The 12,315-nt window shown below is 45.1% G+C and overlaps 1 protein-coding gene across 1 annotated transcript in view; it reads right to left on the reverse strand.

Annotated features, from left to right (window-relative positions):
* Window positions 1–12,315, reverse strand: part of WDR26 (WD repeat domain 26) — a 111,154-nt gene that overhangs the window by 11,407 nt on the left and 87,432 nt on the right. Inside the window, exons 9-11 of the mRNA XM_068232852.1 lie at window positions 3,696–3,836; window positions 1,664–1,783; window positions 830–975 (exon numbers count right to left, since the gene is read on the reverse strand). Of these exons, the coding sequence (XP_068088953.1) occupies window positions 830–975; window positions 1,664–1,783; window positions 3,696–3,836 (407 nt within the window). The remainder of the gene's footprint in view (window positions 1–829; window positions 976–1,663; window positions 1,784–3,695; window positions 3,837–12,315) is intronic.

A 12,315-nucleotide genomic window follows, 5' to 3' on the forward strand; every position in this document is an offset into this window, starting at 1 on the left:
GCTGGCGGATCCACAAACGCTCGGGTTTTTGAAGTGGTTTGTGAGAGCAATTCTAGGCATGTTTAGAGAGATTTTCTACACAACGTTTGGGAGCTTTTTTGTGTAGCAGATTTTATATTTTGTTACAGAACAGCTACTGTAACAAAAACGCTTGGAAACCGGCTCTGATCTAGTATTTTTCAGAGCAGTTTCCCACTTTCCTATACTTAACATTGAGGCAGAAACGCCTCAGAAAACTGCAGAAATGCTGCAGGAACCAAATTTGCGTTTAGGGAAAAAACGACCCGCTCTGTTGTGCACTAGCCCATTCACTTTCATTAGCCAAGTGGTCCCCCCCCCCTGCAAGAGTTTAAAAAAAAAAACTGCTCAGAACCGCTCTCTGTGTGCACCAGACCAAAGAGAAAGAACCAGGAAGTTGCTACGGGATGCACAGCACACTGCTTAGGAGGAGCAACTTTTTTTCCTTGCTTCAGATCATTAAAGCACAGTTTAGTGTAACTACAGTGAAAAAAACTTTTGTAGCCTCCCCAGACTCCATACACCTTCATAGTCTGAGTCAAAGTGGTTCCACAATAAACTCCCTGTGATGACAATCCCACCCCCCCAATATCAGGTGATCCTCAACAGAAGCAGTGCTCAATGTTGCATCGTAGAATCCACCAAGGAAAAAAAGGCAAAATATGGCGGACAAAAGTTTGAAAACCTGCGTCAAAGTACCTTCTAGCTGCTCCACCCCAGAGTGCTCGGGGCACAGAACATGACCTGGTAACCGTGTCCCCATACGGCTATGTGCTGCCTTTACTCAAAGAATAAAAGGGACATCTCTCACATGTTTCTGTCTGTGAGGTCCTCGAAGTTGTAGCCCCGGATTCGCTGGTGCGTGTCTGACGCCAGAACAGTCTTTCCGTCACTTAAGCACCACAGGCACTGCACTCTGACGCCCTCCCAGGAGTCCAGCAGGTTGCCATCCAGGTCCTGCGGTGATAAAGAGAAAAGCACAGAATCATGTTCTGAGGGCAACACAAGGAGAAGAAACTCCCACAATGCTCTTAGTGGCCACATGGGTGCCATTTTTGCCATTGCTGGTGTGCTGCAATTTTTAGTTTGTACAAAGACAAGAAATTACAGAACTTATTTACAAATAGGGATGAGCAAGAACACTCTTGGGAAAAGCAAGTGTTCTGCAGAGTGCAGAAGGCGAGAGTGGGATATGGAGGGTTTTCTCACCTGGCTACCACCTGCATTTCAGTACACTCCATCGGCATACATACAACGTCACGTGATCTCCCAGAGTGCTCTGGGGCAGAAAACTGCATGACATCATAGCCTAGGCTTAACATCACTGGGAGGGTGGGTTTATATACCAATATATAGTCATGAGAAGAGTTTCTGATGCAGAAACCGGCATAATTAACAGGGTCTATGGCTAAAAGTAATAGAGAGGATCAGCAGGGCTGCCAGGCAGCTGGTATTGCTTAAAAAGGAAATACATATGGCTGTCTCCAAATACCTCTCAGTACAGTTGTCCTTTAACAAGTGAGGTAACCATGGTTCCCCTCCATAACAGTGTGGCCACAACCTAACCTGCTCTGGGGGAGGGGCCTCATTTTAGAGGGAAGCAGTGACTTCATCCACAGGAATGTCTGTGTGGGAGATCACTTACACATTGGTAGAACTGCCCCCTCTGTCCCCCAGTGACGAATCGTTTCCCGTCTGGATTCCAGGCCACGCTGGTCAGGCTGTCTTCATGGGACTGGCTCATCTTTGTTCTCAACTCGCCAGTCTGGGAGAGACAGAGAGATGTAAATAAAGATTTCAGATAAGACCGGGTGTGACCTTCACCCTGCAGATGAGATTTCCACGAAACAGTTCAGATGAGGTCACAAGCTGCACGGCAAGATATGATGAAAAGGAAGTAAAAGGTACACATTTACAGAAGAGCTGAACTCCGTACAACCTGTACCTAACCCCAATGATCTATTTCTGACAGATGCAACATTAGCTACACAGATACCGGATTACACACGGGAAGGGAAAAAAACCACTAGGTTTAAAGGAGGCAACTTGGCGGCCGATCGACCATCTGATTATAAATCGGATAAAAAAAACTGGTGCCACCAAGAGCATGCCCGATCAACGATGCAACCAATCTCGGGCCGAAATAGGTCTCATGGATCGGACATGCTGCAAGATGTAGGGCAGACATGCTCGATCGGGTACGCAGCTGTATCAGTGCGCAATATCGGGACGGGACACCAACAGAACCCCCGGCACTGTCCTGCTAGTGTAAAGTGAGCCCTGTGAGTCCAGACCTTACCAATTTGTGTCCGCCGCTGGCTCTGTGCTCCATCCACATACATGCACCCCACGCGGTTGCCGGCGTATACATAGGCACAGGTCACACACACAGCCACATAACACCGGCAACCATGTGTGGCACGTGGACGGAGCCAGTGGCGGACACCGACCGGTAAAGTATGTACGCACGGGGCACTTTTTACACTACGGGGGCAGCATCAAAGCAGATTTCCAAGAGATTTCATGCTGCAGCCTTTTTAGGAATCAGCCTGCGGTGTATGGGCAGCCGACAGATCTCTCTCCGATCACATTCAGTTAGAGATTTGTCTCTTGGTCGATCTGCCCATACATGATTTGATAATGGTCACCTTCACGGCCGGTTTCCACTACAAGCGAATCAGCGTGCATTTCCTGCACACAAATTAGCAAAATATTTAAATGGCCCAGTTTCCACTGTATCCAGAATCTGTATGAAGATCTTTGCAGAAAAAAAAAATATATGCACAGCAGTGGTTTCAGTTTCTGCATGCAGGTTTTTATGTAAATCGCACAATGTATTTGTATACAAAATTAGTGTGCTTTCTTTGTGCTTTTTCTAGTAATCTAAATGGAAACGAAAAAATAAAATAAATAAATCACGCTGACGCATGCGATTTCGTGTGAAGATTTGCATACTAACCCATGCAAATTTCAGTTTGCGTTCTCGCACGTCTCGTGGAAACCGTCCCTGACATTACCATTTGCAAGCGACAGGATTGTCCGGGGATTCAGACACCTACTAGGTCCACCCCTGACAGCGAAGGCATTTATAAAGCACCAACATATTACGCAGCGCTGGACATTAGTTATGGTTAGACAATATTTAGGGGTGACATACAGCAATATAACAATACAGGAATACAAGCAAACCAGATCACGCAGCACAGTATGAGTACAAGGTAATGCTTAGTCACTGGATGGGAGCATGGAGATTAGGCAAGTTAGGTTCACTCAGATCCATAGGATGGGTGTATGGTAATGGAGGTGGGTGATCCGGTAGGAGACATAAGGAGGAGGTCCCTGCCCGAAGGCTTACAATCTAGAGGGAGAGGTAGGGAAAATAAAAAGGTAGGGTAGGTCCTTGAGATGCTAATTTTGAGTGAACTGTTTGGAGCTGGACTACATCTCATCAACCAGCTTACTTAGAACAGAGAGAAGAGTGAATACAGAATACAGGAAATCACAATACCATAGAGATCTTCACATCATTCTACAGACATTGACATCTTGTAGTTGCTTTACTATACTGCAGTTTAAAGTAATTCTGTTGATACCGCCAACAATTGTAACATAGGGGGTTGAATTCAATGGGAAATTTGTATACATGTTCTACTGGCACCTCTGTAAGTGAAGCTCACCTGTACATTCCATAGCCACAGCTCGGAGCAGTCGTCTGGACCACAAGCGACAAGATAGTTGTCGTCGGGGCTCCAGGCAAGGTAGGAAACTCCATAAGCGTGCCCTTCTAACGTCTTGAGTAACTTAAGCTGGTGTGTGTCCTGCAAAACAAAAAAGATTGATCCGTGGGTTTACTTAAAGTGTAACTGTCGGGCGTACAATGAAAAGTCAATTCTTTATTTTTATCTGGTAAACAAATAAGTATGCTAACCAGGCAATCCAAAAGTTACAATCACTCTTAAAGTGAACCTCCGGACTAAAAATCAACTCAGCAGCACTGAAAAGGCCTGGTGTTTAACAGTTTCACAGCATCAGAACTTTGTTTCTCTTATACAAGCCTCATTTTTAGCTGCACAGAGGAAAACTGCCCGGGCTTTTTTCCCCTGATGCTGTGCAAAGCATGATGGGATTTCTGAGGATGTTCTCGTTCTGCTGTTTTGGTGCAATTTTTTTTTTTTTTTTACATTTTGAGTTTGACATTTGAAGTCTAACGTGTGCAGCTGGGAGGGGTAATCAGGACACAGGACAGTTGGAACTGTGTCTCCTGCTCCTTGTCACCTCCTTTCAACCAAAAAGATGGCTGCACCCATGACAAAGATGGCAGCCCCCTTGAATCACAAACATTTGCCTGTTATTTTAAAACAGGGTGAGTAAGAGTTTATATTACCTATCTATTCTAATTAACATAACTAATGTAACTTGATAACAGTGTGTTTGTTTAGGCTGAAGTTCCCCTTTAACTTCTCCATAAAACATTCCCCAGTTTCAGTGGCTCTTATTTTATACATCTGCCGCACAAAGGAAGTTGCAGGGCATGCTGGGTTGTCCATTTTTGCTTCTCTACTCTCCCCTCAGACACAGCCCTGATTGGCTGAAGCCTCCTTCCCTCTCGTTTTCCCTTCCCACAACTCTGTTCCTCTCAGATTGGCCAATATTTCTCATGATGAGACGACGCACTTTCTACTGCAGAGCTGGATGGGATTGTCTGAAGGGGAGGAGGGCGGGCAATGATAGACAGCGTAAGAGCCCTTTTCCACTAGCTGCATTTTTGCCAAAAACACATGCGTTTGCTGATTCTGAAGTGCAGCCTGTTTAAAATAAGAATCTTGGGTGGTCTTTTCCACTGCTGCGTTCCTTTTTTTTTAAAAAAAACAAAAAACGCAAACTCATGTCTGTGCGATGATGCGTTTTGCCTTTCAAAGTATAGGAATACATGAAATACGATTCGAAAACGTAGTTTGCATTGATTTAACCACTACTATCTATTTTCAAGACAACACTTGCCAAAAAGAAAAATGGAAAACGAAAACGCATAAAAAATGCACATCAAAATTGGGAAAAACGCAAAAACACAAAAACTAGAGCAAGTATTTTTTCTACTTCTATATGAGTTAATTTTCTGAGATCGTATGGCTGACAGCGCCTCTTTAAAAACACAATGCTGCCACTTTCAGACATTTATCATGCACAAAAAAAAAAAAAATTCATCTTTTAGTTTCAGCCTGCACAGCAATACTCGTAACAAGTAACTCCTCTTCCTGCATGTATAACTGGCGGCACGCACACGGTACTACTAACACTGGAGGGGTATCAGCAGCAGAAAGCGGACACCGGCTAAAGTCTTTACAAAGTCTAATAGAAAACCAGTGTTACAGATGTTCATAAATCTGCTGAGGAGCATGGCCATTGCTAGGCACATGGATAATAGACTTTAATGCGGACCTGAACTCAGAACTTCCTCTCAGCTCTAACAGATAAGCAACAGCAGAATAACCTTTAAAGAAAAATATTTTATTTGTTACAGCTGATCGAAATCCTGCAATGAATCTGCAGTGTGTCCACTTCCTGCTTTCATGGAAGCAGCCATAGGGTTAATATTCTGTATTTACAAATTAGTTGCTCTGCAGTAGCAGAGTAGATTCCTGAGCTGACAGCTGAGAGAGAAAGTCACAGATGAGGGGGAACTGGACAGGCTAAACTAAATACATACAGGGTGCATTTTTCAATGTTTTCCTTCTATCCCGGGCAAGAGTTCAGGTCTACTTTAATAGACTCCTCCCCATTTTGAGGCTTCATCTGTGTAGTGTTTATCTTGCAACAGTGGACACCAGAGGCATTTGTAAGAATCTGAATCCCCACTCTTACAGATGAGCTCCATAAATACAAAATGGTCATTGAGACTCATTCATACAAATTTAAGACAAATTGCAACCATCAGTGCCGCGGACATATTTATATCCTTAAGCCACAACTGGTGGCAGAGAGGATTGAAATATACTGAAGCGCCGCTCGAGGTTAAAGTGTACCAGAGATTAACACATCTAATGAATGGATACTTACCGTGGGCTTTCTCCAGCTCCATAAGCACGTGCGAGTCCCTCGCGGTCCTACCGCGGTCTGCCATTCAGCAATAATCATCCCCGGTAACAGGCTGTCAGGTCCAGTATGGGAGACCTCCAGCACATGCGCAGTAGACCTGGACTAACACGACAGAGCCTGTTACTGGGGCTGTTCAGCAAGGGACTCGCACATGCTTATGGGGCTGGTGGAAGCCCCGGGTAAGTATCGATTCTTTAGATGAGTTGATCAGGGTTGCCAACTCATCCAATTAAATCCTGACACATCTAAGTTATACAGGTTCTGGGGCTTCTCACAAATAAGCAGTGCCTAAACTGCATCTAACTATCCACAAGGCATGTATAATTCGTAAGCGTCCGTATTTAAAGGGATGAGTTGGCAACAATGCTGTTGATCTCTGGTTCACTTAAAACAATCTACCAGCCTGTTTACAATATTCTGAAGTTCCTCTTTAACCTGTTGCCCTAATAAAACAACAACAAAAAAAAGGCACCGTAGGCCAGCCATTTCCTCTTTACATCATCTGCCTCTGAACTCCTCTGTATTCTGAAATAGTTGGGGTATCTCAGCTACCTGAGCTCATGATATAACCATGATAATGGACCGCTACAGTGGGATGCAAAACTTTGGGCAACCTTGTTAATTGTCACGATTTTCCTGCATAAATCTTTGGTTGTTACGATAAAAAAGTCAGTTAAATATATCATATAGGAGACACACAGTGATACTGGAGAAGTGAAATGAAGTTTATTGGATTTATAGAAAGTGTGCAATAATGGTTTAAACAAAAATAGGCAGGTGCATAAATTTGGGCAACAAAAAAAAAAGAAATGAAATCAATATTTAGTAGATCCTCCTTTTGCAGAAATTACAGCCTCTAAACGCTTCTTGTAGGTTCCAATGAGAGTCTGGCTTTTGGTTGAAGGTATTTTGGACCATTCCTGTTTATCTCTAGTTCATTCAGGTTTGATGGCTTCCGAGCATAGACAGCTCTCTAACTCACACCACAGATTTTCAATTATATTCAGGTCTGGGGACGGAGATGGCCATTACAGAACATTGTACTTGTTCCTCTGCATGAATGCCTTAGTGGATTTTGAGCAGTGTTTAGGGTCGTTGTCTTGTTGAAAGATCAAGCCCCGGCGCAGCTTCAGCTTTGTCACGGATTCCTGGACATTGGTCTCCAGAATCTGCCGATACTGAGTGGAATCCATGCATCCCTCAACTTTGACAAAATTCCCTGTCCCTGTACTGGCCACACAGCATGATGGAACCATGCTTCATCACTCTCGCATACAGCATCTTGTGTAACGTGCGCCGAATGGTTGAACGATGCACAGTGACTTCATCTGCAGCAAGATGATGTTTTAGGTCTTTGGGTTGACTGTTCTCACCATTCTTTGCTTCTGTTTATCCAAGATTTTTCTTGGTCTGCCACTTCGAGCCTTAACTTCAACATAGCCTGTGGTCTTCCATTTCCTAAATATGTTCCTAACTGTGGAAATAGACAGCTGAAATCTCTAAGACAGCTTTCTGTATCCTTCTCCCAAAACCATGAGGGTGAACAATCTTCGTCTTCAGGTCATTTGAGAGTGGTTTTGAGACCCCCATGTTGCTACTCTTCAGAGAAAATTACTGTATTTTTCGCCGTATAAGACGCACTTTTTCTTCCCCAAAATGTTGGGGGAAAAGTGGGTGCGTCTTATGCGGCGAAGGTACGGATTTCGGGATGCAGAGGTGCGCAGGGAAGCACTATATACATTACCTGCTCCTGCCGCCGCGCTCCTGGCTCCAATCCTGGCTCCCCGATCCTCTTCTACCATCTACCGCTGCCCGCTGCTGCCCCCGCCGAACATCGCTGGCCGGTCTTAATTAGCCGCAGGGATATGCTATCAGCACACCACGTGCCGGGCTCACGCATGCCGCCGAACGCTGGCCGGTCCTAATTAGCCGCGCAGGGATACACTATCAGCACACCACGTGCGCCGGGGTCACGCATACGCATGTGTGACCCGGCGCACGCTGATAGCGTATCCCTGCGCGGATAATTAGGACCGGCCAGCGTTGTTCGGCGGCATGCGTGACCCCGGCACGTGGTGTGCTGATAGCGTATCCATGCGGCTAAGACCGGCCAGCGATGTTCGGCGGGGGCAGCGGTAGATGGAAGAAGAGGATCGGGGAGCCAGGAGCGCGGCGGCAGGAGCAGGTAATGTATGTGTACTCATACTACCTGCACAGGGGGACACCGGCACTGGAGGACACACGGACAACGGGGCCACAGGCACAGGGGACGCTACCACAGGGGGACACTGCCACAACAGGGGGACACTGCCACAACAGGGGGACACGGCAGGCACAGGGGGACACGGCAGGCACAGGGGGACACAGCAGGCAGAACAGGGGGACACAGCACATAACACTGTCCCCATATGTGGTGTAATAGTATGTAATGTAACTGGAAAGGGGGAGGTAAAAAGTCCCTAAGACACCCCTGCATCATAGACACACCTAGGTTTAGCTTTTTCTTTTTTTCCTGATTTTTGCCCTCTAAATCTGGGTGCGTCTTATATGCCGGAGCGTCTTATACGGCGAAAAATACGGAAATAGAGGGGAACTTACAGTTGACCCCCTTTTTCTCATAATTGGATTAAACTGTGTATGTAGGTCAGGGGTCAGTGAGCTTACCAAGCCAATTTGAGTTTCAATATTTAGTTCTAAAGGTTTTGGAATCACTAAAAATGACAGGTGCCCAGATTTATGCACCTGCCTAATTTAAACAATTATTGCACACTTTCTGTAAATCCAATAAATGTTAAACATTTCACTTCTCAAATATCACTGTGTGCGTCTCCTATAGGATATATTTAACCAACATTTTTTATTGTAACAACCAATGATTTATACAGAAAAATCACGACGATTAACAAGGTTGCCCAAACTTTCGCATCCCACTGTAACCAAGTGCACCAAAAGCCTATCAAAATTTATAAAACAAATCCCCCTTCAAAAGGTTCGTAAATGCAGCATGCTATGACAGGCATTACTACTCTGAAGCGAATATAAATTGTTATTTTTACCTGCTAGTTAGCTTAATGAGTATGAGGAGAGGTGAAACGCCGCATTACAGCTGCAAAACGAGGGCTTTATACCCCCCAAATCCCAGGCAAACATCCTGATGAAGCTCGCAAGGGGCGGGCGCAACGTGTCAGTGAGCGGGCCTCAAGTCCGTGATCCGGAGGACGCTCTGTTCCAGCAACGAGCCGGCTAAAGTTTCCTGTAGTGCGGCCTTGTCCTAGTCTCCCCGTCACTTTTGCAGTGTTTGGGTCGAGCGGGGACAGGCGCGGCGAGACCACCTGCAGACAAGTGACAAGACAGCCTCTTAGGGCTGACCATGCGGAGGGGAACCTACCCCAGAACTATGGAGTTAAGCCATATGGAGCAAGGACCTTGCTGCAACTAACGGTGGGGTATCTTATTAGACTAAAAGCTAGCAAGCAGAAGCTGGAGTACACCGATATCCATACTAGTGCACGTTATATGATTCTCTCCCCCTCTCTGAAGATCTGGGCGTGATGGTACCAGACAAGGTGTAAGAGAGTGTGCTATTGGTATGGGTGGCACATGTGGGAACGCTCCATCTGGATCATTTTTAGGGATGTTAAAATTGGTGGGTTGTTTTATTACTGCTTGATCATTAAAGAGATACCGTAGGGGGGGGGGGAGGTCGGGGGAAAATGAGTTAAAGTTACCCGGGGGTTCTAATGGTCCCCCGCAGACATCCTGTGCAGCCACTCACCGATGCTCTGGCACCGCCTCTGGTTCACTTCTAGAATTTCAGACTTTAAATTCTGAAAACCACTGCACCTGTGTTGCCATGTCCTCGCTTCCCCTGATGTCACCAGGAGCGCACGGTGCAGGCACAGACCATACTGGGCCTGCGCAGTACGCTCCTGGTGCCATCAGCGGGAATGAGAACACGGCAACGCAGGCGCAGTGGTTTTCAGACTTTAACCACTTCAGCCTAACGGGACGAAAATTTTCGTCCAGTTAAGCTGCACGCGCTCCCGCTGCCCCCCCCCCCCCCCCCCCCCCCCGTGTGCGCTCCCACTGGGGGCCGTTAGCCCAGCGATCAATGAAAGGGATTATAAATACCTTTCACTGATCGGACCCCCCCGGAGAAAGGCCGACAGCGTCTCTTCAGACGCTGCGGCTTTTCTGAGATCAAAAAGTTCCCCTGCTTATATCTTCTTCCTGGTAGCGAGATTGATTGCTCCCAGGACTTTTTGACTGTGGCCATCTTGTGGCCAAATAGTTAACTACACCAAAAAACACTTTACATTGAATAAATACATTTTTACACATGTAAAATCCCCCGTTTACCTCCCACACCAAAAAATACCCACATACAAGTTTTAATAAAAAATAAAATAAAAAATTACAATAATAAAAAAACAACACCACAAATAGTTACCTAAGGGTCTAAACTTTTTAAATATTCATGTCAAAGGAGTATATTAATATGATTTATTAAATTATGGGCTTCTAAATAGTGATGGACGCAAATTGAAAAAATGCACCTTTATTTCCAAATTAAATATCGGTGCCATACGTTGTGATAGGGACATAATTTCAATGGTGTAATAAGCGGGAGAAATTGGTAAATAAAGTACATAGGTTTTAATTATGGCAGCATGTATTAAATTTCAAACTAGAATAGCCAAAAGCTGAACATTAATGATTTTTTTCCATTGCTTTCTTAATATTCCTGTTAAAATGAGTTTAGAATAAATTAATTCTCAGCAAAATGTAACACCCACAGAACGCCTAATTGGTGGCGGAAGAAACAAGATATAGATCAAATAATTGTGATGAGTAGCGATAAAGTTATTGACAAATGAATGGGAGGTGAAAGTTGCTCAGATGTAAAACCACTTCAGCCCACAGGGTTGAGATTTTTTTAAGTCTGAAATTCTAGAAGTGAACCAGAGGTGGGGCCGGAGCATTGGGGAGTGGCTGCGCGGTCACAGGATGTCTGCGGGGGACCATTCGAAGCACCGGGTAACTTCAACTCATTTTCCCCTGACCCCATACAGTTTCCCTTTAATAAATACTGATAAAATTTATACAGCAATACCCTGATTGGCGCTGCTCTAATTTATACATTTACATGTAGTGACTGAGGTGGTGTGGTGCCATCCCATTTGGTTGTGGAGGCTAAAGGAGTACAGGTTGGTTGAGATAGGCAATCAGATTATTGTAATGCCCGGTACACGCCATGCAATCTTCCTTCAGCTATACGGTTGAACAGAATTTCCAACATGCCCGATCTGATTTCGAATCTGTTTATCAATCATTTCTATACAAAATTGATCAGAAAAACTATTAGACAGTGGAATAGATCATTTCTGACGTGTGGTCTGATTTCTGACGGGAAATTGCAAGGTGTGTACCAGCCATTAGGCCTAAAACTTTCCTTTAGTTTCCTCCCCCATACAGGGGTGTGCACTTCACTGGTTCTCTTTACACAGAACATAAACCGTGAGCAAGCACCAACATACTTCATGGCCCAAAAATGTCAAGCGAGGCCGAAGCAGATAAACCTGTACACAAAGCAAGAGAAAACATCCACCTGGATGGACTGGTTGCCCAGAAGCAGAGGACTCTGGGAGTTTACATGCAGCTTCGATTATGTGCTCCTCCCCCAGCACGGCTCATTCCTATAAGATTTCTGTGCGCAATTACCATTCCTATCCTCTTATGGAAAGGAACAGTGACCTCATTCATAACACTGCAATTAACTTACTTCAAACAACTTGCCCAACAGTACAACGTGTCAGGCAGATTGCAGCGTGTGCAAGTCACCGCTCAGGTGATAGAGTGCCCTTCCCAGTATGCAGACACTACACAGACCAGTACAGCTGGAATGCACAATACTGATCACTATGTCAACATGACCTTACAGTGCATCTCCACGTAACCTTATCATACCATGTATGAACTGTATATGTATGTATATAGGCATGACTGCTTGCTATAATTGTATTCTATGTATATTTGGCCCTCATTTGTCTGTATTATACAGTGTATAACACCAAGGAACAGAATGATGCCTTAAATAAAGCTTGGCTTTCTGCTGAAGCCCAAGCACATCTATGCTAGTGTGCAGATTTTCAGGGTTCCCAGTGCTGGAACGGGCCAGTGGAGGATGACGGGGGGAGCTCC

Source organism: Hyperolius riggenbachi, chromosome 4 (assembly GCF_040937935.1).
Source record: "Hyperolius riggenbachi isolate aHypRig1 chromosome 4, aHypRig1.pri, whole genome shotgun sequence".
NCBI lineage: Eukaryota > Metazoa > Chordata > Amphibia > Anura > Hyperoliidae > Hyperolius > Hyperolius riggenbachi.